This window comes from Silurus meridionalis, chromosome 2 (genome assembly GCF_014805685.1).
Source record: "Silurus meridionalis isolate SWU-2019-XX chromosome 2, ASM1480568v1, whole genome shotgun sequence".
In the NCBI taxonomy this organism is placed as follows: domain Eukaryota; kingdom Metazoa; phylum Chordata; class Actinopteri; order Siluriformes; family Siluridae; genus Silurus; species Silurus meridionalis.
In genome coordinates, this window is record NC_060885.1 from 17,228,820 (window position 1) to 17,256,041 (window position 27,222).

The 27,222-nt window shown below is 37.8% G+C and overlaps 3 protein-coding genes across 8 annotated transcripts in view; 2 read left to right on the top strand and 1 right to left on the bottom strand.

The window, feature by feature from the left end:
• zmiz1a (zinc finger, MIZ-type containing 1a) overlaps positions 1 to 8,515 on the top strand; it is a 109,659-nt gene extending 101,144 nt beyond the window's left edge. For all 5 annotated transcript variants that reach the window (XM_046871020.1, XM_046871011.1, XM_046871001.1 and 2 more), the window contains 7 exons: positions 157 to 317; positions 890 to 957; positions 1,047 to 1,115; positions 1,279 to 1,523; positions 2,178 to 2,344; positions 2,967 to 3,230; positions 5,345 to 8,515. In XM_046871020.1, the coding sequence (XP_046726976.1) occupies positions 157 to 317; positions 890 to 957; positions 1,047 to 1,115; positions 1,279 to 1,523; positions 2,178 to 2,344; positions 2,967 to 3,230; positions 5,345 to 5,452 (1,082 nt within the window). In that variant the 3' untranslated portion in view covers positions 5,453 to 8,515. The remainder of the gene's footprint in view (positions 1 to 156; positions 318 to 889; positions 958 to 1,046; positions 1,116 to 1,278; positions 1,524 to 2,177; positions 2,345 to 2,966; positions 3,231 to 5,344) is intronic.
• A 395-nt stretch (positions 8,516 to 8,910) lies between these two features.
• On the top strand, positions 8,911 to 13,226 carry ppifa (peptidylprolyl isomerase Fa). 2 transcript variants are annotated; one of them, XM_046862387.1, is made up of 6 exons: positions 8,911 to 9,175; positions 9,348 to 9,378; positions 11,022 to 11,110; positions 11,398 to 11,494; positions 12,499 to 12,574; positions 12,894 to 13,226. In XM_046862387.1, exons 1-6 carry the CDS (start codon positions 9,035 to 9,037, stop codon positions 13,027 to 13,029), a joined length of 570 nt encoding a protein of 189 aa, XP_046718343.1. In that variant the 5' UTR covers positions 8,911 to 9,034; the 3' UTR covers positions 13,030 to 13,226. The 2 variants fall into 2 exon arrangements, with proteins under 2 accessions (XP_046718343.1, XP_046718351.1); XM_046862395.1 differs by lacking the exon at positions 9,348 to 9,378 and having other exon boundaries at positions 9,037 to 9,175.
• Positions 13,227 to 14,499: 1,273 nt separating this feature from the next.
• Positions 14,500 to 27,222, bottom strand: part of zcchc24 (zinc finger, CCHC domain containing 24) — a 30,198-nt gene continuing 17,475 nt past the window's right edge. The window contains exons 3-4 of the mRNA XM_046877269.1: positions 21,393 to 21,557; positions 14,500 to 18,637 (exon numbers count right to left, since the gene is read on the bottom strand). Of these exons, the coding sequence (XP_046733225.1) occupies positions 18,524 to 18,637; positions 21,393 to 21,557 (279 nt within the window). The 3' untranslated portion in view covers positions 14,500 to 18,523. The remainder of the gene's footprint in view (positions 18,638 to 21,392; positions 21,558 to 27,222) is intronic.

A 27,222-nucleotide genomic window follows, 5' to 3' on the forward strand; every position in this document is an offset into this window, starting at 1 on the left:
CTTCTGTTTTCCAACAGCCATACCTGTGATAAAATCACTTCAACGCTGACCCTTTTATGGCTTATTGATTTATACTGCTATTAATTTCCTTTTGTTGCTTTTTTTGCTTCAACCGTTCTTCTTCTGCTTACTGATTCCCTTGTTCTTTGTGTGCAGTAAAGCGAAACTTTAGCAGTGTAGCAGCATCCTCTGGGAACGCGACATTGAACGGAGAGGATGGTGTGGAGCAGACAGCCATCAAAGTGTCCCTTAAGTGTCCCATAACATTCCGGCGGATTCAACTTCCAGCCCGGGGACATGACTGCAAGCATGTGCAGGTAAACTTACATCACATATGTTGTGCAAATCACACTAACATTACTGTTATGCTTCCATGTTAGTCAGAGTATTAGTACACATCAGCTGTCAAGTGTGAGTCTGTGTTATGAACGTGACTTAAACTCAGCAATTGTGTTACATTTGGCTTGTAGCTGCACAACAATCTGTTTTTACCTTAATGATACTCTAAACAAATACAGATGAGCTTTATGTTCGCTGTCTCACTGTGTCATGAAACCTTTGTAAATGAACCGTGCTGCCGATAGAGCCGGGTTTATCTGTCACCACTTGCCATGTTTTATGCTTCTTTCATTTTAAATAAAGCAAAATGTCACAAGATGTCACTCTGGAGATTCACAGTGTAAATTAGAATGGATAGTTGCTTATGTTGTGCGAGTGCATAATATATATATATATATATATATATATATATATATATATATATATATATATATATTTTGCATCTGATTTGTGACATTTGGATGTTCTGCTATGATTTGAGGCTTTTCCTCTCATGAGGGTAGAACAGGTATACTATTTTCCTGTTGCTGATACCACGTCTTATCTGCAGTGTTTTGACCTGGAGTCCTACCTGCAGCTGAACTGTGAGAGAGGGACGTGGAGGTGTCCTGTATGCAAGTAAGTTTCAAAACACTGGGAACTGTAAGACCAAATTTTTTGTCCTTTTTTGCGTAACTTTATATTTATACGGCTCTCTCTGTTCCAAGTAAAACCGCGTTACTGGAAGGTCTGGAGGTGGACCAGTACATGTGGGGAATTCTTAATGCCATCCAAAAGTATGTATGAGTTGAAAAAAAAAATTCACATTTAGGTTTTTTTTTTTTTTTTGCACTCTCTTGCACTATTTATGCTATTACATCACTTTTTTGTGTGCATTCAGTGTTGGTGACCTGTACAAACTATTTGGGTTCTCATAACTCTCTGTTTTGCCTTCCTTAGTTCGGAGTTTGAGGAAGTCACCATTGACCCAACATGTAGTTGGCGGCCGGTGCCCATAAAGTCTGAGCTGCACATAAAGGAGGATCCAGATGGCCCTCTGGCCAAACGCTTTAAAACCATGAGTCCCAGTCAGATGATCATGCCTAACGTGATGGATATGATTGCTCAGCTGGGGCCGGGACCCTCACCCTACACTTCCCTTCCCCCTCAGCATGGAGGGAACAATACAGAGTACTCTGGCCAAGGTAGCCATCATAATTCCAGCTATTTCCGCATTAATCAAATCTAAATATTATATTCCTCTTAAGTGGAAAAACATAAAAAATTTTCTCAGGTACACATATACTTTTATTTTTACAATGACATATCACAGGCATTATGATATAATTATGAGCCTGATTTTAGTCTAAATGAAATCACAGTTTTGTAAATGGAATGGCTTGTGAGTATGAAACATGAAGTATGAAACAAAAACAATTTAATTATTGTTTATTGTGACATTCTTGGCTTTATTGCTGAGTGATCTGTCAAAGTCAGGACCAGCAAGCATGTTTAGTGGTTCTGTATGTGTTTCTATAAATAGTTGTATATACTGCTCCTCATTAAGCTGTAAACAAGAATGGATAAATGTAAATAGGTTTTACAGTTTCAGAATTCAAAAATAAAAGAAACAACATTGCCATTGATAACTAGTGAAAAGAACCAGGCTAGTTTTTTTTGCAAGATTATTTTCTTTAGGTTTTACTTGTTTTTTTCCCCCTACAGTACAAAGTGTCAGACACCTGCAGGTTTTTAAATGGCTCAGTAAAGTGAGAATTTCTCTCTCTCTCTCTGTGCCTCTGGCTAATCATGCCTGAGGTAACAGCTTCCCATTACTCTTCTCTGCTTTTGTTTGTCAGGCAACAGTTACCAGGGCCATGGAAACTTTGACTTTCCGCACAGTAATTCTGGTGGAGGAGCTCCAATAAATGACTTCATGCACGGCCCTCAGCTTTCGCACCCTCCAGATGTACCCAACAACCTCATGGGTCCAGACAAACCTCTGAGCCATGGCATGGGCGACTCGGTAAGACACTTTGGTAGAACCCATCCAGATTTTTGACATCAGCTCGTCTCATTGGTTTGGTCTCTCATCCATAGCCTGGCTGCTTTCATTTAAGTGATGTTTATATCAAACACTTCAGAGTCTTGTTTGTCATTCAAACACTCAACACTGGACCAAACCCTTTCCTCTGTGTACAGAACATGTTTGATATTTTTACCAAATAGTCTGAGGGGACATTTGCTTACAGAGGTATAGATGAGAGAAAATTGTGGATAGTTTCCAGCAAAGGATGCTGAAAGAAGCAGAACAGTTAAGTAGATCATATCTTTAGAAAATTTAATTTACTTTTAAAACTCACACTTAGATAGATAGATAGATAGATAGATAGATAGATAGATAGATAGATAGATAGATAGATAGATAGATAGATGGAAAATTAGATAGATATATATTTGTCATTTACCATACATCATGTAAAATACAGGAATACTGTAATTGTGTCCAAATTATAACCGTTTCATCCATTTTAGAAAGGAAATTTTTGTCTGCGCTCCATCTGCATTGCTCTACCCTGCATATATCAGGCTGCTCATGCTTTCTAATACCCATGATGCTTTACTGCCTCTTTCTGCTCTCCTTGTAGATGCCTCATCCTGTGAGTGCTGAGCAATCCCATGCTTCAATGCCACCAGGCATGCACGTATCACCCCACCCCAACAGCCAATCTGCACAGCCATTACATCACAGCGGCCCTTCATCTGGGCCAACCCCACGCCAAGCCCCTCCCCCCCAGCAACAACAGCCTGGCCCCAACAGTCACACGCATGGTGACATGACCTTTAACCCTGGTGCTGAGGGCCAGGTGGGAAGTCAGGGGGCAGCAGACATGCCCGAGCCCTCACTGGAGGTGAGTACGGTTAGCGTGCACTAAAGCATCACTGCATTAGTCATTTCTCCATGCTTTGAAGGGTCACAAGCCAGCAGCATATTTGGGAAGTCATGGCTGACTTGCGTGATGTACTCACTTAAAAGGGTAGAAGAAAAAATAATATTTCTTAACTTATTTTTTAAATGGATTTTAATAACAGTTTTGTAGCGGTAGGTCAGGGTATGTAAGCTGGTCATGTGGAAGGCAAACTTATGATACCATTTAAAAAAAAAGAATTATGCTAAAGACTATATAGGTTAAGTAACTAAATATAGGTTACTTTGTACTTTTAGACATCTAACGATTACGATTATAGAGACAACTTTATAATCGTAATTACGTGAGCTGACGAGGATTGTTTGAAATTATTTCAAATAATACAACCATATATATACAGTCAGGAAAATAAGTATTTGGACACCCTGCTATTTTGCAAGTTCTCCCACTTAGAAATCATGGAGGGGTCTGAAATTGTCATCGTAGGTGCATGTCCACTGTGAGAGACATAATCTAAAAAAAAAAAATCCAGAATTTACAATATATGATTTTTAAACTATTTATTTGTATGATACAGCTGCAAATAAGTATTTAAACACCTGTCTATCAGCTAGAATTCTGACCCTCAAAGACCTGTTAGTCTGCCTTTAAAATGTCCACCTTCACTACATTTATTATCCTAAATTAGATGCACCTGTTTGAGGTCGTTAGCTGCATAAAGACACCTGTCCACCCCATACAATCAGTAAGAATCCAACTACTAACATGGCCAAGACCAAAGAGCTGTCCAAAGACACTAGAGACAAAATTGTACACCTCCACAAGGCTGGAAAGGGCTACGGGGAAATTGCCAAGCAGCTTGGTGAAAAAAGGTCCACTGTTGGAGCAATCATTAGAAAATGGAAGAAGCTAAACATGACTGTTAATCTCCCTCGGACTGGGGCTCCAAGCAAGATCTCACCTCGTGGGGTCTCAATTATCCTAAGGAAGCTGAGAAATCAGCCCAGAGCTACATGGGAGGAGCTGGTCAATGACCTGAAAAGAGCTGGGACCACCGTTAACAAGGTTACTGTTGGTAATACACTAAGACGTCAATACACTCAAACTCCGTGTTTTATTAGCGACAGGCCAGAAACCTGACTGATCTCGAGAAGATCTGTGTGGAGGAGTGGGCCAAAATCCCTTCTGCAGTGTGTGCAAACCTGTTGAAAAACTACAGGAAACGTTTGACCTCTGTAATTGCAAACAAAGGCTACTGTACCAAATATTAACATTGACTTTCTCAGGTGTTCAAATACTTATTTGCATCTATATCGTACAAATAAATAGTTAAAAAATCATACATTGTGATTTCTGGATTTTTTTTTTTAGATTATGTCTCTCAAAGTGGACATGCACCTACGATGACAATTTCAGACCCCTCCATGAAGTGAGAGAACTTGCAAAATAGCAGGGTGTTCAAATATTTATTTTCCTCACTGTGTATATATATATATATATATATATATATATATATATATATATATATATATATATATATATATATGATAGATAGATAGATAGATAGATAGATAGATAGATAGATGGATAGATGGATAGATGCCAAACATGATGCATTTTTTATATAATAAAAATCAATGTACCATAGATATGTAGAATATAATTATGTAATAACAATTTATTATACATAGCTCATTCAGATTAAAGACTGAATGAGATATATGTTTATATTGTTAGTGCATTAATATGGTATTTCAGTATGTTGTCCAACTAAATTGGCATTGACTCGCCACATTGATAGGGCCGTCGCTTATTCATGCAATTATCCGACCATCTAATCATGAAACTGCAGCAGCAGGTCAATATCTTCAGTTCAGTGCTCCAAAATGCATTTAGTCATACAGGTTTAGTCATATTTCACTTGGTTTGAAGGAGAAAATAAACTGGAGAATGAATATAAAGATGAATATAAAGATAAAAAATATTTTTCTTTATTTCCTCAGATAATAAATTAGAACAATATAGATATGTAGAGTACTTTGTGAATGCACCATTATACATACTGATTTGTAACAATTTCTCTCACCTCTATGCAGCTGCTGCCCGAGCTGGCCAACCCAGACGAGTTACTGTCATATCTGGACCCTCCGGACCTCCCCAGCAACAGCAACGACGATCTGCTCTCTCTCTTTGAAAACAACTGACTTCCCCTTAACCCTCCTTTACCTGAGGCACTGATGGTAATGTTCAGCTTTCAGGAGTCCAGCAGAACCCTGACCACCAATTCAGTACTTTACAACCGCAAAACACTCGTCCTCCCTCTGCCTCTATAGTGTAAATATCTCACTCTTTTACGGACGTCCTTTTTCCACACATATATAGCAGCCATGTTGGTTGGCACTAAAGTGATATTTCAATACTAATATGAAAAAAAAACTGTGCAGCTATAATCATAAGAATATATGTCACACAGAACTGTACGTGTGCTCACTAGAAAAGTGTTGTAGCATTTTTTTTATTCAGATTTTTTTTTCCTTTTGTGAAAAGCAAGACCTGAATAGAAGAAAAAAAAATACTTCCTGTACTGGCTTATGTGTGTGTGTCCCCCATGAGCTTTTTGAGGTTTGTTCTTCCAAGCTTTACGTCTACAGCTTCCCAAATCTCCATCGAGTGTTTTTGAGTGGATGTCCTCACTGTATGTCAGAAGTCCCTTGGGAAAAAAAAAGCACAACATTCAGCGAAACTGCAACCGAAAGACCGAAAAAGGAAAACATCACAGGAACGAAAGGCTGCATCACAGTCACTGAGAGGTTTAGCATCATAGCGATGTTGTACTTCCATCTCACAGACTAATGCCGGGCCTCTGAAGTCCTCTGTAGCTCATGTGGAACGTGTGAACGTGTGATGTGTGGGAATCCCCCTCAGATTGGCATATATCATTTTGTTCATCCTATTCACTCATGAGTGTTGTATTCAAATCTGATACAAGTCCCTGAGGGCATTGTGACAATTCGTTTCACTGTTTTATATAGGAACACCAACATATCGATACTGTATGTGTGATGACGTGCATCGATAACCAGCACTGTACCTCCTTCACAAATCTCTCCATCTCAGAGTGCTGTGGAATCAAAGTCAGTGGGCAACGCAATTCATTTTGTAACGTAAGAAGTAATGCAATCACTTTTTAAAGAGTAATTTGAGTGTAACAAACATCCGTATCCTCTTGTCAGCTGTCTCTTCTGGGAGTCGTTCCCCATTTAATGCATGAGCTTTGTCCCTCCCAGGCCTGTGATGTCATGAATAACAAAAAAATTCAGTGTGCATACAGTGTGTTCATTGTGCACTCGTGCCAATCCCACGTTGCTTTGGTGACCGAACCAAGTGTAGACTGATTTTCTTTCTTTTTTTCCCAAAATCAGTGCTTTCAGACATGTTCCTCTGTTCTTTTTTTTTTTTTTTTTTTTAAACATGAACTATGGTCGTTTGTTATGCGCAATATATTGTTCATGATATAACTTCCTGTTTATCCCCTGTCGGTGTAACTCTTTAAATGTACAGTGTATGTGCGTTTATTGCAAAATGGCCATGTATTACCAAAGTTCTGCATAGTGATCGGAGGAGAAGGCTCAAACCTTTCGTACCAAGCTAATCATCTTCTTTTATGACTGGGCATGTGACAACTTTCATTTCCATCAATGCATTTACACATCGATTATCACATAGTATTGTATGATACAATGATTTCTACGGTTTTGGTTTTGTCGAGGTTACACGTCTACATAATCTGTTTATTTGAATCCCTACAAACCCCCAACCTGAAAGAGTCTCAGAAACGATGTTTTCCCCGTATGTGTGCATTCTTGTGTTAGGCCCAAGCGGCCTAGTCAAATAGGAAACCACTTAACACTCAATCAGATTACTGTTTTAACAGTAATAAAACAGTTTGTATTATGAGACACAATATAAATTCAGGATAACAGTAACTGCAAATAAATATACATACTCCTCACCTATTTAAAGTTTGTTAATCATGAAATCGTGTACTGTATGTTTGCTTTAAGATTTGTTTCTCTTTTTTTTTAGTCCGCGTTCGAGCAATGCACTCACTTGTTTGAGCTTCACAAAAGCGTTCCGCTGAACACTTCACCATGTATTTTAGTTTTCATTTCCATTTTAAATTATTTTGTATCACAGACTGTCGTTGTTCAGTTATGTATAGGCTCTGTGTTCGTTGATGTTCTTCTGAACAGGCAAATGCGCTTTAGCCCATAGCTTCAGTTGAATTTTAAATTCACTTGGATGTCTTTTTATTTTTTAACTGATGCACTGCCACATGTTTTCTTACATTTCTTAATTTGTAGACACCTACAGACAGAAACTGAACTGCGCTCTCCGCTTGCACATTGGTTACACTGCAGGCTGTTGAGTCGAGTCCCTGTTTTCGACCTGTCACTTACTGTAGCTGTTCAGTTAATGTAGAAGGAAGCGAGTGGATATGGCGTCAGTTACAGTGAAATGAATTAGACGCTGATTCAGCCACAGGTCTCAGTGGGAAACAGTTTGAATGAATGCCCTAAGCAAGGGACATAAGGGATGCATGTACATATGTAAATGACAAATAGAGACACGTTAACAGAAATGTATTCATTTTCCCCAGGGGAATGTGCATTGTGTATTTAGAATTTGTAAAGCTTGCAACCTCCTATCAGACTCGAATTGGGTAAAATGAATCTGTGTTCGTTAGCGTCTGTGGAACCTCTTTCCATTATTGTTTTTTTTTTTTTTTTTTTTACTTATGTAAAATATTTCCAATGCCTCCTAGAAAAGGGGAATTATGGGGGGCAAAGAGACACACTTGTTTCACCTTTTGTGTAATTAGCTTCTGTGTATTGCTCCATTACCTGTGTACTCTATAAGGTGCTACAAAAGATGAAGAAAATCCTGGGGAATAATTTGGAGGATGGGGCATGGGGCCTGGAATGGTTCCAAAAGATTGTATCCAAATTAAATAGTTTGTACAATTTTGATATGATCAGAGGGGGGGAATAAGGTACAATCTGAGGTGATTGGCACCTAAAGTGGCAGTTGTCTTTTGTTTTTTGTTTTGTTTTGTTTTGTACATTCTGTGTACAATCATTTCATATTCTAAACTGTTCGGAAGAAAAAAACTAATTGTGATTTTTAGTCTTGCAAAACTGTATGTAGTTAGATGCTGTGACATCCTAATATTTATCTAATAAATATGTATTCAGATGAAACGCTCACGATGTTGTCAGTATGTTTTTCTGGTTACCACTAACTGCTTTCATTCAGCCTTCTGAATCCCAAAATATTTTTTAATATATCCCATGTATCTCCATATTACATTTGTAATGTTTGTTAAATTTTCTTACATTTGTAACAAAACATTCTTTGAAATAATGGATAAATTTACATTATCTGTAATTTGACCTATAACACATTTGTTTCCATGGATTCTGTCAGGTGTAAAAAATCTAGTGGAAAATCCAATGTAGATTATTATGTTATAAGCAGGAGCTAAAGCTGCAAAATGAATATGATCGGTCACGTGACCACAAACAGCTGCCCTCAGTGCATGGTGACTCTGGGCTCTGACGTGTGATACAGTATATGGCCACACGGGGTCGCTGTGAGTTCTTCACCACTCTGAAACGCGCTCACTCTGCGGTCAATGGCGCTTTGTGTTCACAGAGATCTGGAGTTCACCTTCAGCACCGAGTCCCGCTAGTGTTTACAGTTTAATATATATAAATCGTGTAACCATGTTACAAATGAAAAACCGATTAAAATATTCTTCTCTCGCCATCGCCGCCGGCAGACTGCTGCCAGGAACCGTGCGGAATCCGCTGGTCTTCCTGGACATTGCGGCTGACGGCGAGTTTATTGGCAGAATTATAATTGAAGTAAGAATCTACATTAATCATTAACCTGTATAAAGTCACTCTGGCCTTTATCTACAAAAATATAATTAAAAATCATAGTATTATATCATAGCATATTATATATTATTATTATATTTTTAAGCTGTACGGCTGTGGAAAGGTTTTAGTTGTAAATATTAATATTTTTTTCAAGCTTAATGCAGATGTGGTTCCCAAAACAGCAGGTAAGAGAATATGCCTGATTTATTTATTTATTTGTTTGTTTATTTATTTATTAATTAACATTTTTCTTTATTTATATAAACTATGCAACGGCACTGTTTGGATCTCAGTTCTGATTGTTTTAACGCTGTTGATTGATTTCAGGTGTTTGATTATTTACTCAGCAGATGTGAAAGTAGTTCCGGCTGCGCGGCAAATTATAGGTTTATATCAATGCGCTGGTTGTAACGTTATATTGCTTTTATAATACCAATAATAAACTTATATAAACCTAATCAAATAAACACACACACACACACACACACACACACACAAATTCATGTGTATATCACATGATAATTGTAAATTTGACATGACAGGAATAATATGCTTTAGAATATCCAGTTATTGGAACAGATTCTCTGCTTTGTGTTGGATCTACACTACACAACATACCTTGGATTATTTTCAGTGGTGAACAGTAACAATGTATTTGACAGTTTTCTAGTTTTGATACTTTATCATTTTGAGTCTTTTTTAAGGCTCTGGCATAGAGGAGTTATTTTATGCTATTTTATGAGTTGCTCAGTAGCTCCTGGTTTCATAAAGTCAACTGACTGTAGAAGACTGTAGAAAGGACATTACTCATAATCACACGCTCCGGTGCTCATAGTAGTTCCCACTCTCCGGGTTTTTGTATTGTTTTAAGATTTATAATCACACCCTTGAAATCACCCAAATGAGGATGGGTTCCCCTTTTGAGTCTGGTTCCTCTCAAGGTTTGTTCCTCAGTCACCCAGGCTGCTCATTAGGGATAAATACACATTATTCACTTACAGTTCTGTAAAGCTGCTTTGAGACAATGTCTGTTGTGAAATATAAACTACAAACTTGAACTTGAATCTTGAACTAGTATTTCATATTGAGAAACTTTCTCCAATACATTTCAGAAAAAGATGTCGTCCCTTTACTATTTTAAAGTGAATACATAAATTGTATGCAGTGCTAACTAAATACAGGTAGTCGTCGACTTACAACCTATGCAACGACCATTCGACTTTACGACCACAATCGCTAGCCGCGGCGTCGGTTATGCTTTAACCAACTTCCGGCATCATTTCTCAGTACTGTACATATAGCCTACTCTACTTACGATCAAATTGTTTTACGACCGGTCTGTCGGTCCCAATCGTGGTCGTAAGTCGACGACTCCCTGTAGTAGTGTGGTTGTGAGACCACAAACTCACAGTTCTTGCGGTAGTGTGTGGAGTAATGGATTTCACACAGTGTGTCTATAACAATAGAAAACACTCTCCTTTTAAAGGTATGATACACAGGACAATGGAACTTTGCACAAATAATCAAAAACATAGTTTTTTAATAGACTTTTACTTTTAATACTTTAAAAAAGCACAAGTACTGTTAGTGTTATGTAAAAAAAAAAAACATTTTATTTATTGGGGTATTGTTTATGCAAAGTATTTGTACTTTTACAAAAGTACAGGAGCGGTGCACTTCATCCAGCACATTATTTTTTGGATTGTTCCATAAGTTTTGTACTCTTGCCTTATTTATAGTTTAAGCATGAGCCAAATTGAATTACATCTAATTAATTCATGACTGATCTCATCATCGTAACTGAATTTGAGATGTTTTTATTTTGCAGAGAACTTCAGAGCGCTGTGTACAGGAGAGCATGGGTTTGGATATAAAGGTTCCATATTCCATAGAATCATTCCTGAGTTCATGTGCCAGGTATTTGTTCTTAAGCAGTTCTAACAGGCATTTCCTCTCTCACACTATACAGTGAACCTTCACAGGATGAGTCACACAGTCTATTCCATTTTTAGTCTAACTTTGACGAAGCTTGTGATTTATTAAATCCTTGTGGTTTTACTCTACTCACGCTTCAGGCAGAATAGTAGATACTGCCTTTAGTGTTTTTTGTAGTGTTTAACAGTTTGTATTAGTCATTTGCAGTGTGTGAAATTGGGATGTGTATTTGGGCCTGTTTCACAGTCTTATTACTTTCATTTCTACAGGGTGGAGATTTCACGAATCACAGTGGCACTGGTGGAAAATCCATATATGGACAGAAATTCAAAGATGAGAATTTTAAGTTGAAACACACTGGACCAGGTGATGATGAATTCATTTTTTTATTGTAATTTCTTATTATTTTTTGCTGCTTCCTGGTTTACATTGATTTATTGCTTTTTACTCATGGAGTATCCGGAAATATAAACATGGATCGATAATGTATTATTTAATTTCACAAACCTAACACAGAACCATGTATGTATGCAGAAATAGGTTGGAATGGTAGATACGAATAACTAACATTATATTACTGTACAAAGGAGCCATTGAGACAGGACACATTAATATCAGTACGTATAAAATAATTTCTTATGCTATTATTATTTAGAGAAACCAGCTTTCATGCATGTCTGGTAAGTAACTGGGTGTGTAAATATGACTCATTTCTCATTCTAATTGCTGATGTAATTTTTTTTCTGATGTTGTGTTCTTTTAAAAGGTTATTCAGTACAGATATGACTATATTTGTGTATATGATGCATGATACTTTAGTGCTTTTTTTCCATTTTAATAATATTGCCTATTGTCAGCTATGTACAGATGTTTGTAGCTGTCAGGGAATAGAGTTAAGGCCTGGTTCACTTTTAGATCCCTCCACTAGATGGTGACACAGGACTCAGTAGAAGAAGAAAACGGATTTTGTAATTCCCTGGCAAATGACTTACTTCGAGAGGAAGTCAACATCAGTGTCTCACAGTGCATTTTTGGTGCCAGGGGGTTCCTAAACCAACAGACCCTCCTGATAGATTGATATGGCCAAATAGTGTTAGCTTGTGCAATACTGGCCTGGATGTAATTATAGTAGTGAGGCATAACTTACCCAATCCAGATGTGCCCTCTGCACTGGTATTTTCTGCCCCCACCCTCCCCAGCCCCGTTTCCGATTTTCTTATTCTTGTGAAACTTTTTTTTTTATTTGGTTATGATGTGGCCACTAAATCATTTTCAATTGTAAAGCTTTTAGTAACTGTACAATATAATACATGTCAGTAGTGCAGAGCAAGACTGCAGTGTGTAATGTTTGCTCCTCTTGTTCTTCACAGGTGTGCTGTCAATGGCGAACTCTGGGCCGAACACCAATGGATCTCAGTTCTTCATCTGCACTGCCAAAACAGAATGGTACACAGAGAAGCCTGCAATCACATAGGACTAAGCTTTCTTTCTGACTCTAGTGTATGAAACATGTTATTGCTCTGTTAATGGTGCTTTGTTTTGCAGCACTTTATTAACTCTGAAGTCTAACATATTATACTGTATGCTTTATGCTTTTTCTCTCTCTCTCTCTCTCTCTCTCTCTCTCTCTCTCTCTCTCTCTCTCTCTCTCTCTCGCTCTCTCTATCTCTCTCTCTCTCTCTCTCTCTCTCTCTCTCTCTCTCTCTCTCTCTCTTTCTCTCTCTCTCTCTCTCTCTCTCTTTCTCTCCCTCTTATTGTTCCTCAGGCTTGATGGCAAACATGTTGTGTTTGGTCAAGTGAAAGAGGGCATGGAGACCGTCAGGGTAATGGAGTCATATGGTTTGCACGACGGAGGAACACTTCAGAAGATTGTCATCACAGACTGTGGGGAACTAAAATAATACACGACTTTACACTGTACAGAGCTGACAACTGACTGTTCTCATGTAAGCGATTTATCGCCAGCCAGAAGGTAAATGATTTTAGAGCCAATACATTCAATGCAATTGGATATAATTCTTTATGATTAAAGGGTTTTACTGTTTTATATCTTTTGACTGAAATAAATACGACCCACTTCAATGTGTGGGGAAATGAATCTGTGTTTTATGCTTGCTAAGTAAGCACTCCTGCTGCATGATGAACATAAACAAGTACTAATCAAACATAAAATCTGTGCATGCATGTTGTTTGTTTGGAAAAATGATTGTAGCTAAATCCACAGAATAAACTGCAGTGTACATGAAACCTATTGTGTGATTATGGATTTTATTTTTCTATGGCTCTTTCCAGTTGGGGAATCCCTCAGAATATATATACTGGCTTTATTTATAAAGTACATTTCCATAATTAATTAGCATTTTGAAACTTCAGAGTGAGTTGCACTTTTTTTTTCCTGATGTGGACAGTGATGATAACGATAATGCTGTAGAGCAGTTTTTTTTTTTTGCATTGTTTTTAGTTAAGACTTCCTGTCCCCTACAACAGGATGTGACATAATATGTGTCCATGAAATGTCTCCACCTTAAGGTCAGCTTCTTTTGTATGGAGTGCAAGCTAATCTTTCTGTTACAGTATTTGCCAAAAAGTCTGTATCTTCCATGCCCTGTGCTCTGTGCGTGTTGAGGTGGAGGTGTAGCTTATCACAGTAATGCTTTATGAAAGTAAATTATGAATCTTTGTGGGGGAAAAAACAGTCCACTTAAATAAAACCATATGTAAGCTGAGATCATAAGGTTTGTTTGACTTCTCAGGTTACAGTGTTGCCATGGAGACGCTCACATTCCCTGCTCTGTTTAAGTCTACATTGTTGTAAAACAAACTTGATATAATTTGGGCCTCCACCCTTTTGTGAAGTTTTTAGTGATTTGGAATATGTAGTTCAATTACAGAAACTTGGCTCCAAGAGGAACATCTGTCCCCCTGCCAAGCTCCAACTTTCTCATGTAGCACTCACATGTTTACAATCATCACAAGCCATAATGTTGAACGGTAAGAAAAAGAGGCATCTGTCTTTTTTACTGTGTGCCGTGTGGCAAAAAAATATAAATTTGCTTCAGTGAAATGTACTGAAAGTATGCAGTGACGGAAATTCTCTTCATGAGCCTTTTCAACAATATATGAACCTGATGTCAGAATGATAACTACTCCTGAGGCTGGATTTAAACCTGGATTTCTGTTACACGAGCATCACCCCACAGGACCATACTCTTAATCATTAATCAAAAGCGTACTGCCTTCCAAGTGAAAGACTGAAGATTTCTCAACTCACGCTGAGAGCCAAAACATATACAGAAACCTTGACACATGCATTAAACAGAAGAAATGAATGCTGTTGTAAATGAATCCAAAAAAAGAGAAGACGCAAAAAATGAATTTAGATTCAATGTTTTAATTCAACAAACCCTAAAAGCACAAAATATTCGATTTTTCTAGCTAACAAATAAGGCACATATCGGAATGCCATTTCATGGACATTAAGCAACAGTTGTTCTCTCTTTAAAAACCTCCATCACGCTGTCGCTCCGTCCAATCCAATATGATTTCAAAATGTTACAGACATCATAAACACGAGATTCTAACTTGTCACATGAGCGAGTCATCAGTACATTCAGTAAATATGTATTCATCTAATATACCCTACAAGTGAATAAAGGCATTTAATTATACAACAATCCGTTACTTGCGAGGTGAACTCTATGAAAGCACGTTTTCCAAGAAATTACATTGAACTAATATTAAATAATAGAATTGCACAAAAGGATACTTAATAAATCTGTTAAAAAATACATGCACATGCAAACTCAGCTACAGTTCTTTGTCTCACACACAGTTAGGCGAAATCTTAATCTCAAAAACAAGATGAAGAAAATTCATATTCATTCTTTGACCTGGTGAATTAACTGGTGACATTAAAACACTCACAGTTCGATACAGTTTGACTTACAGTGGTGTGAGTCAGTTTCTTACATGAAGTGTTAGTTATTACAATGCTATTGCTTTCCTAGAACTGCTATTCTAAACATCTGTGCAGAGACGCTGTGATTTTATAGCCATATTAAAGCACTTGTGTTTGTACTATGTAAAGTTACTGTATACACTGAGAAGCTCTAAAATAACAACAACAACAAAAAAGCATTAAATGGCTTGAAAGGGCATAATAATTATGTACCAACCTCTCAATCATATTATGTCATCATCAATATTTCCTTCATAGTGTAGTTCTGTTGCTTTTTATACACACACAAGAAAAAAAGAAAATGCAGAAAGACTTTCCATAAATATTTCTGTAGGATAAAACCTTAAGATTATTGTAAAACAATGTAAAAACTCCCAGCTCTTTTGTAGCTTAAAAAAAAACGGCCCTTTTTTCGCATAAACAATTCGAATATTGCATCATAACATTGAAAAGAGCTAATGACAATGGCTATCGAATATATACAGAAAAGCGAACATACAATTGTATCTTTGAAAGGGAAAAAATAAAAAAAAGACAAAAGAAAAACATTTGCATCTGGTTTCAAATTGCAATAATTTCCACATCTATACTGGTTTCCAAAATACACAGAAAAACAAGTTGACGTTGAGAGTGAGCTATAAAAAGTCAAGTATAACATATTTCAAGACAGACACAATTGCAAAAGCACTTGTAAATGCATGTAAATCACCATCTGCGATCGCCTCTCTGGCTGGAAGAGCAAAACGAGCACATCACAGGGTTAAACAAAAAAAAACAAAAAAAAAAGAAAAGAAAACAAACTGAGGAACCCTAATAACCTAATTAAAATCTTAGCCATAAAAATCTGTACTTTATTAAATCCATTTTTTCAAGGAAGTCTTGCTCCTACACAAAAATGAAAGGGGACACGAGAGCCAATACTACTACAGGCAATTTACTTCTGGAAAGAAAAAAACCTCTTTAATGTAGTTTTGTGTTGAGTTTTATAAATCAGCAGCGAGCGATTACACTGATGTCTTGGCTTTTTACTGAGGGAAAACAAGACTCTGAAGTATTACACGACGATTAAAACACAACTCCTTCCAAGCAATATGAGGCTGGAAGTAAAACCTGCATTGTACCAATATAGGCACAGAAGAGCTATTAGCTACAAGATTCCACAGCGAAACTCTATTCATTGACTAATGTAGGAGCTGAAGAATAAGACAGATGAAATTGCAGGACTGGTTTTGCACTGGTTTTGTGGCACGGGGATCTTCCTATCTCACTGCTGATTCCTCGGTAGCAGAATGTAGTGATAATTTACCACTCAAATCTAAGGCAACACAAACAGTATTAAATGAAGGGGAAAATATATAATGGTTTCATGTTTTCAGTGCTAATGGGTCCGTTACTTTAGCGCCCCATCATTTTCACATCTTAGACCAGCATGAGACATGACATTTACCTTCTGGAATCTCAACATTTCACATCATCTCTTAAAGCATTTTACACCGATCCCTTCAGGCATGGTTTACTTCTTATAAAATCAAACAGTCTATATATATATATATGAGGTTAGGACTTCTAAAGTTTAGTAAACAATTATACACATTCTATAAAATTGAGAAATGTGTGCTTTATATGTACATCTAGACTTTTAACTTTTGATATTCTGCCTGTAATTTCTGTGTCTACAAATGACCATTGTTATACAAAATAAAGCTACATTTAAAGTTATAAAATATGTACTGCCCTTTGATCACACTCAGATGTGATCACTTAGTATTACTTAGTATATAAAGTAATTGCTTAGAAAACAGAGGTAAACTACAGTATAGTCTTTCTGTCGTTGAATTTTTTTACGTTCGTCTCCCATGATAAAAACCTTTACAGTAAACTACATTCCTCAAATACTTCCCAGATATCATGTGTTAAACCAACTGTAACCTAAACCACACCATGTCAGTTTAAGCCCTTTCGAGGCGTTTCGATATAACATACATTGTCCTTTTTTTTTTTTCTTTTCACTTCTCAGCCACATTACCTCCATTTCATCTAGACTGGCAATTGTTTCCCAAAAAAAATACAAAAGATCACAGATCTGATGGGACTTAATCCATCATTTGTCAATTCTGTCAATAATCTGGAAATGCAGACAAAAGCAAAGCTTTTATACAGCCATGACATATGAATCTTCAAAAAGAGATGAAATGTTAAAAAAACTCGTTTTGTGATATCACTACTATCCATAAATGCACTTTATGAAAAGACCAAACATATATAGTCAAAAGAACTTTTTACACCATTATAGACCATAAAAGACATCAGATAAGTATGCATACAACAAAGCTGGTCTGACTGATTTTTTTTTTTTAAACACAGTACTAAGTACTTTTATAGATCCACTAATAAATGCTAATAATAAACGTAATACACATCCCGCACTTCAGATATTTGAAGACAAACCCAATGTAGGATTGCATAGATACATACTTTAGCAGGCCTTAAACGTTATGACATACTTCATACGGTACCTGATAGGTGTCGATTCTAATACTGATTCTATCCTGTATCCCGTAAGGAGCTGTAGCATTCAGACCTGTAATATTGTGAATCTACATGTGCTACCAACTTAGACTTTTGTATGTTGCATTTCTTTACTGTCCAAAAAAAAAAAAAAAAAAAAAAATCATTAAAAATCCTTTCAAAATGTTAACTCTGGTACTTCCTGACATCCTGTTGAATGTTGTAGTGCTTGGTAAGTTATCTTGCAATACTGTGTGTGTGTGTATATATATATATATATATATATATATATATATATGTGTGTTTGTGTGTGTCAAAAGAAAGTTTCTCACGAAATCATGCTATCCTACAGTAGTTTCTAATGGTAAGAGGTGGGGTTAAACAATATGTGCATACAAATCCCAGTTAAGTTGAATCAATTGCACGACGATATAAAAACATTACAAATAAATATGGAACATAAATCCAGGGATGACTAGTACAATAGCCCCTGTTAATTCACAGTTAAATTGGTGTGCTGTTGACCCAAAGAACATTGCAAGGCATACTCGGCCCTGTGTGACTGAACTAATATAATACCTTTACCACTCAGCACATCCACATAGTTCACTTGACAGGGAAAATGATGGCAGTCTGTAAACACGCAGTCAGAGAGCACAAGGTTGAGGTCACCCATTGTGCCCGGTTTGGATATCAATACTGGCAGTGACACCCTTCTAAAACAAATGTTCAATCACCAATTATACACATATCAAAATAAGTGTGTTTTTTTTGCACTTTTGATACACAAGGCCATAATTTCATTAGCAATATTTACAAAAAAAACAAACATTTTGGCACATTTTTACTTGGAGCTCTTCGTGGAGAGGGCAGAGGGGAAGATTAGCTGAGGGAGAGCGAGGCAAGAGTGGGCATGACCCTGCAGATCCTTATTGCACGCGGCGGCAGTAGTAGCCCAGGACTTTGCACTTCTCGCACAGATGCTGCGGGTGTTCCTTGCTCTGGTCAGAAACATCCAGGCCATCAGGCTTCTCCAGAGGACGCTGGGAAAAGAGAATACGCCACCATTAATATGCAGCATTTCGTTCAAATGGGTTCCTCCACAATAAATCTTTCTTCACCTCAATACCCGACTTGGGCTGTGGCCTTTTTGAGAAATGGTGATGAGGCCTTGAAGCCCATTATTATGGAAAAATCATATGGGTTCAGCTTTCAAACCACAATTCCGATCCATCAGTCAGGGCGTGTCAAACATCACTGATCTGGTACTGGATATTATATCCTGATCACTGAAACAATTTCAGTGGCTTTGGAAATAATTCCTGGATCCCATCTCTCTTGCATGCTTACTCCTGCAAAAGTTACACACCAGCACGACAGTTGACGATACTGTCACCAGTGAATACTATTCTTGGAAATTATGCAAAAGACCATGAGAATATGGGTGGGAGCCAGCAGGTTTTGGCTGTTGATCACTAACAACACCTCCACAATCATTTGTTTTCCCACTCATTGCTTCTTTTGAATCTGTTCATGACCCTGTTATTCTTTCCATTGTGTTTCAGCTGTATTTTATAAATGATGGAAATCCAAGCTACACAGGTCATTGGGAGGAGGCAATGTAGTATTACACTCGAGTGTTTATTCATGAGTGAAGGGCTTTACGAATGATAATATTAGGGAATATCGGATACTGCTCTGGATTAAGCGTTTGGCTTATGAGCCTAATAACTGGAATGAATTACCTTCGAACAACAAAAGAGCACAGCCAAGCTGCAACATTTTAGGGACTGCAGAATTGCACCTTTGCTTCTAGTCTGTTCATACAAGATGTCAGTCGCACTCACAGAGTGAGAGATTAAACTGGAGACTGACGGACGCGGTCCTGAATATCGTTTAAATAGATTTCTGGCACTGGGTTTCTTTATTCGACTCCAGTGTGGCAAAGGGCAATATTGAGACACTTTCACTTACTTTTGGGAAAGATTAATATTATACTGTGGGACAGCAACACCTCTTCAGCATGGACAAATAAACACAAGATTTATGGGGGAAAAAAGAGGTGGCTGCCTACTCATAACCATAGAGACAAAACATCTACCCCTGAATCTTCTCTCTCAGTCCACCCTGGCTGTAAAATCCACCTCATTCATGAGTTCAGGAAATGACCACATTTTTCAGGACATGAGCTTAATGTCCTCACTGAATGAATTTCAGCTTGGCAGATGGTGACAATGATGAACTAACATAGCTAAAGCAAGTGAGCACATCTGGAGTAAAATAAATGCTGTGTAGTTCTGCTGTGTAGTAGTGCATTTTAAAGTACAACCTATTGACTTAGTCATCTTCTGTAACCTCTTTCTATTGGTCAGGGTTGCTGTGGATCAGGAGCACTGCAATGAGGTTGAGAGGACACCCTGAATATGATGGTAGTTGATTACAAGGTAACATGTTTGCATAGATTCATCTGGGGCAATGTAGTGTAGCTAGCCTTTTATGTCTTTTATTTTGCATGGTGGGAGGAAACCCAGAAAACCCAGAAGAACATGTACATTACATAGACAGTAACCTGAGCTCAGGATTATACTGGGGACCCTGGAGCTGTGAGAATGTAATGCTACCACTGCACAACCATTGTGCCCAGTTTAACAAGTTTATATATTTAATTACAGAAAACCAACATGGGCCAACGAATTAGCACCTTTATGTTACCAGACTGATACATTGACTTGTACATTATCCATTAATCGAACTTTTAATAAAAGCATGATTGCAATATAATTCATCAAAACACTTCCATTGTATTTGTTCATATTGATATTAAAACAGTTAACTACTTTAGACTAAGAAACGTAGTGCTGCATTTTCAACCCTGTCAGTTATAATCTCTCCTTTGGGATGACATGAGTTTCTCTCTGGTGAATCTCTCGATCTATAAATAGGCCTACTCGTTATAATAATAATAAAAAAAACTGCATTGCATAAGGTATAATGCCACACAAATCACATTCAATTCACAATTGTACTTCAGCTAGTTTGTTGGTGACAACTCTGACATCTCGTCATCTCAACAAGCGTCTCTTCTACAAAACTTTACATGTGTAAGCCTCTAAGATGAGATCGCCTTGTGTAGGAACCCTTCTCCCAGAGGCTGCACACCTTCAATGCAAAATAGTGGCAAATATGTGAAGCGGTGATGCTTAAATAGCAAAGAATTTGCCTGCAAGACAAAACTTAACCAAGACAAACTCAATGGAAAGAGCACCCTTTTCCCACGAGCCTCTTGAGACTGATTAGGTTCTCATTATTATTATTTTTTTTTCAAAGCCACATTTGAGGACAATGACTACAGTCAATGCTTCTATATTTGACCCTTTTAATTTAATCCATACTTTCCAGAAACTTAGACTAAATGTGCAGTAACTGAACAACACTAAGGCCCAGAGTTTGTGTGTCATCTTTTTAGCCATTAAATTCAATTAATACTCTTTACTGAGAATAAACAAGAGTTGTTCTGGTTTTAATCAGACTTCATCTGCTCATTTGAACACAATTTCCTGGAAAAGGAAACACTGAGTTTTTTACTTAGGAGAATGCCTGGGTTCAATCTCAGGTTTCAAGGTGCCCCAACCACCACAAAAATTTCACCGCACAGAGCAGTGTGTGTACATTATGCAATTATACTTATCAGTCACCACTGGACTCACATGCACACAGGTAATTTGAGATGTTTGCACAGTATATACTCTGGGATGTATGTGAACTACATTGGAAAATGTAGTGAAAGCTGTGTTGCACCTGTTTGTGAGGGTACACGTTGATATGACACTTGATACACTCCTGTCCCATATTGGCCCAGGAGTTTCCACTCATCCACTTCCTTTTGCATTTGGGACACTTGTATTCTCCAAAGCACCTCTTCTTTCCTTGATAAGGTGTCAGACCTTCACCTTTGGGCCGAGCCTGTAATAGAGAAACAGAATATTTAGTTTGACAAGTTGCTTATTTTTCTGATCAAAGTTTCTATAATCCTGAAGGACTGAAGTGCTGAGTTCAGAGTGACAACTTGTCACCTGATTCATCACCAGACCACACATTGGTATGTGTAATACAAAAGTATTTTAAAATGTTGTATAGCTGTATTGTTATAACATTACTGCTCCTATTCAACCAGAAGAACTAATACAATTTGGACAAATAGCTTAATAGCAAAATTGTCCACTAAACGCCTAAACAAAAATGGTGTGTATGCTGTGTTTTATAAACTGTTTACGGTATTAGCCAAGGCTTAGATGCTATTATAAATATTTGTTTAATGTGCTCCAAAGGGTTTTTAATTGCGAGACACATTCACAGACGTGGGCATGGTTTTAGCTTGACTGAGTTAATGCTGGCATTGATATCTAGGCCACAACTACAAGAAGGAAAACTCAGATTTTCCCTTGTGTGTCACAAACAAGAGTTTTAGGTCGCTGTTATGGGAGATCGTGAAATGCCAACATCCAACACAAACAAGTTTAGAAAATGCCACAAGTCGGTTTATTTCCTTTTAACAGGACAAAACACAGTGTGCATTACATTTATGGCAAAGCAATATTACAGCCATGCAAACTGCCAAAGCAAAAACTCCCCTACTGTCACCAGTTCATCACTGGCAAACCAAAGCCTTTATAATGCAAACCAGAAGTGTATGCAATACAAACATACAGCCATCATTTGAACTATAGAATCCAACCACTCCACGAATGTGCATTCTAAATGCAGATTTTTCAATCACTTCATCACATATAGGATTTTGCTGAATATGATGTGACATCTCTGTATTCTATTCAGCATGTGTGTACTACTTTTAAACAATCTGTCTTTAAAGCAAAGATAAAGAAAAAAGAGACAGAAACTAACCCAATCATTGTCTTCAAATATTTCACCTCACGAGCTCTTTTCAAACAGGTGATAAAAGGAGCCTTCTGAGGCCCTGATCTGTTCATGTGAAGCTTATCATATCATATTAGTTCCTCTCTCTGTGGGTGAGAGGTTTCTGTGCCTGAAGCTGATTTCAGATTGTAGTAAGGATGAGAGATGGTGGATATGTTGCACTGGTCCCAGACGAGTTAAGGAAGGTGAAATCATTAGCATCTGCTCCAGTGTGCAATGAGCAACATGCGTCAAAACAGGCTTGCTGCATGTGACAGAACCCCCCACCACACACACACACACACCCCAACCTTAAACAATATGACTCAACCACTGTCAACAGACCATCTCCCTGCTTAGCAGCAGCTGGAAACCATGAGCTTTGTGGCTACATTTCTAAACTTCACAAATGGACTGACGCAAGGCCGATCAAGCATCGCCGTAGGACTGGTGTGGGTGGGGAGCTTTAGGACAGGGGAAAAATAATAAAAACCCCTAACATAACTGACCTCAGTCCAACTGATTCATACTTTCCATTGTTGTGATTTATTAAGTCTTAGGTGTAACTCCAGCTTAATGGAATGAACACACTAAAAACACTATGCTCTATGCTCTTTAAGCAACATAATGCCCTCTGTTTATGATGTCATGTATAATATGAGCTATAATATCGCTGCACATTTTCTCAATTCAAGTAAACTTAATCAATCAAATACATTATCGAAGCTCTTATAGGACACATCTGATGATCTTTTCTTGACAAATCACTCACTTTATTTCCTCATATTCATTTTAAATTCTCTTTGCAGCAGCATTGTGATGCATCATGGACTGAACCCCTGCTTGCGATATTCTCTTTACAACTGCTGGACTAAATTTTTTTTTTTTTTTTTTTTTAGATTTCATTTATAAACATTTTTGGAGAAAGCTGATCTGAATTTGTAATATTTTGTTTCCTGTATGACCAAATATCAGGGAATGTATGAAAGCAGCTGTATTTCCAATAAAAAGAATTCGGATCTTAGTCTACATCTGGTTACATCTAAATGTCTCTTTTACAAGAAATAAAAAAAAGAATAGCAAAGAAGAGAAAGGAAAACCCCACAAGCTTTAATGGTCTATAACACAGTATTGCTCTAAGACATACCAAATTGCCTGTATTTGAAGGCAACATTTTATAATGAATACACAAACTAACGGCTCAGTCTAAATTACAGATTGGTGCCAAGGCCTTTGAATTTTGGTTGCACAGACTGTTTACACAGTTGAACTCAGTGCACTGCTCTAAAAGCAGCATGACCACTTCAGCCTAAATCTCAGCCCTAGAATATTGGACAAAGTAGAAGGATGTCTAAAGACAGTTCAGGCTGTTCCTGTGTTAGCTTGCCTTGAAAGTAGGATATTTGCCCACAAAAATAAAAACCTACATTTTTCACCACAAGGACAGAGGCGCCTATACACATAGATGTTGCAACCACTCTGTCTAACTGTGTTGGAATCAGTATGCTGTAACTATCTTCAAGAAAAACTCATGCTTCTAGGCTGATGGCTGCTTGGAACATTAGAGGCATGTATCCAGTGACTATAAGCTGTTCTGGAGGTAAAATAGGGAATCGAATTAGAGCAGTGTCTCCCCCCTTTCTCAGCCCTCCAGCTGTGTCCCCTAAGGAGGATGGAGGAGGCTGAGATCGTGCAACAGAGCCAACCTCCCTGTAACAGGACAAATACCATAGCACGGCAGTCATCGCTCGCAGCTGGAGAGGGCCCTCCAATCAAGCCCTACATGACTGAAGGGAGGAGGAAATCAGAAGCAGATGGGTCCCACACTGGTATAACACAAGAAAACACTAAAACCTCCACATAAAACCACTGATCTGCTTTGAATTAGGTATATATGTTAGCAAACGAGGACCTAAGGAAAGTGCTAACCTGAAACATTGACGATGACCGCAGCCGATTCGGCATATTATCGTTGGAAAGAATCTGTCAGTGATAATGATTGATAACTATGTGGCTTTCATGGCAGAGGAACGCTGGGAACGTTATTTCACGTGACACCAACAAAGCCCTTAAAGCTTCCTTTTTTAATTTTTATTTTCATTTTTTGTTTATTGATCTACATATATGTATGTAAACACTGTATTGTATTCCGAATCATGGAATGTATCTGTTTTGTTAATCAATACTTAAATAAGAAAAAAATATCAAATCCCCTTTCAGCAGTTTTTAGTACACTAAACTTTTTGTTTTGTTTGCTTAATGCATTACTGCTAGTCCTCTTGTGGAATGTTGTGGTTCCAAGCACTGACAACATATTTCATGTGCAACCATGTTTTGCTCATTTCAATAAATATCGGGAGAAATCCAAAAAATCTGCAGATTCCATATGGAAAATATTTTTACAACCCTGAAAATTAATGGCACATCCAACTCAGAAATGTAATGTTGTTTACAACTACAACATCTTTCACCCTTCCACTCTGTGCCATATGTTAATGTCTTCTAAAAGACATGATTTACTTGAAGCATGTACTGGGAGCACGGCTGTGCCATTTAAGTGCATTCTTGCTGGAAATAGTAGAAGACCGATTCTCTGGCTGCGCCTGAGCACTTTGTTTTTGTTAGGAAATACATGCCATGTTTTTGAGACACAGGATGGAGAAAAGCCTATACAAATCAGAGGACCGCTTAAGGCTTTCAGTTGCACAATAGATGTGGTGAATTTGGAAAAGGCCAACAGATAAAATCTCTCGAACTAATCACACAAACCACTCTTGGTAACAGCAAACAATAATTTGGAGTTCTTCAATGTGGGCTGAGCACTCACATGAAAATAATTAGGTCTGTTAAAAAAAAGAAACTTTGGTGTACAATTGCACAAATCTTTCACACAACTCTATTATATATTCTTGGAAATGGTTCATGATTACACTTTAAAAAAAATACAAAGGTAAATGCCTATTGTGAGGCATACGTGCATAAGAAAAAAAATGCAATTTAAATGTGTTGTGGTTGTAATTTGTTAGTAGTTGATCTGTTTATAAAAAGACATGTGACTTGTCCATGTAAACATGGTGGGAGTACCAGTGCGTTCTCAGTAACACAGCTCCATTAGCATCACAGTGCAAAGAGTGGATCAAGCGATGCTCTGTCTACCCTGGATAGAGAGATTCAACCAAGGCCAAGACTTAGTGTGCAGATGGCCTTTCCTGGAGACACACACACAGGAGTGACAGTGTCACCCTCATCAGCTGCATGTGTGTGTGTATGTGTGCTTGTGTGTGTGATTTCCGGCGAGTTCTGCAAAAGGCCTGAGCATTCCAGTCAGGTGCGTGCTAGTGTTATTTATTAATTCCCACAAGGCAGCTTAAATGAAGCCAGTGTTTCCTTAGGTCTTCCCGGGTTCTTTTCTTGTGGGTGCAGCTGTCTCCTTTTCTGCCTCAGAGCGAGAAACTGCATCAGTGAAACTGACGAGGAGGAACAGGTGTGCTGTTAAATGATAAATCTGCACGTACACAATGCCTCAGTGTTAGTGAAATCTGCCCTCCCGAAACCGCGGGAGTCTACGTATTATTAAGCAAGGCCTCTCCTGAGAAGCAGGTTAAGTTGGCACCAACACAGTCTTAGCAGCTGACCTGGGATCAGTACTGCAGCTTCGCTTTTCATGCCATTAGAATAGATGATTCTGGAGCTGGGTCCAAATAGGAAAGGAAACGCTGAGAGAATGCTGAAAAGTAGAGTGTGATGATTAGCTTGCAAAATCTAACCTGACATTAAGTCAACATTTTAATAAATCTAAGTACTTAAACTAAAAACTCTTGGATATTTGCTTAACAGTATGAAACCTGAATCTGGGTCTGTTTTTTTTATCATCTGTAGTAATGAAAGGTGTAAAAATATGCTCCTGCAATGTTAATGTGCAATCATTTTACAGAGAAAATACATTACACTCAGAGACATTATAAATAATAACATGTATAACTAAACTATTGCTTTTCTGCTTATCTAATTGTCTATGCTACAATATTAAAGATGAATGTGAAGTCTATGTGTCTGTTGCACTGTTCCTATGTACTGCTTTTTATTGGTGTTATACACTCACTCCCAGTTTATTCCGGAGGTTTAGTTTAAGGTCAAAAAACAATCTGTTTAAGAAATATGTAACAATGCTGAATCTCAACCAGGGAAATGTATTTTCTGTTGTACTGTAAGACTTGGGGATAATTTTGTCCAGTTTCTAACATTTGGCATCCTGGGATTTTCTCATTCTGAGAGGTCACTTAATAATTAAATGCAGCCCAACTGTTGAGCATTGCACTCGCTTCTAGGTTATTGCAAAGCTGCACCATGTTTCCAAGTATTCCAGATAGCGCTGGACAGCTTCCTGGTTACTGGCGCAGGCCCTGAGAGTTTGGCTGCTCCCTCTGCCAGCATATGGAAACCATCAGCGTAAACAATGGAGGCCTCGAAGCCTGAGCCCCTGCACCGGCTCCCACGAGACTCCACTGCACACAACACTGGAACAGCAAACCTACCAGATACAACATGCTCAATTACCCCGCAGAGAAGAGCAAAAAAGAAAAAAAAAAAAACACACACACACATACAACTCAACTTCTAATCTGTGTTTGACTTGGCTGAGATATTGAGCAGATTGATTTACAGATATGCGAAAGCACCACGATCAATTTTGGCCTCTCTGAACGGCAGTCAC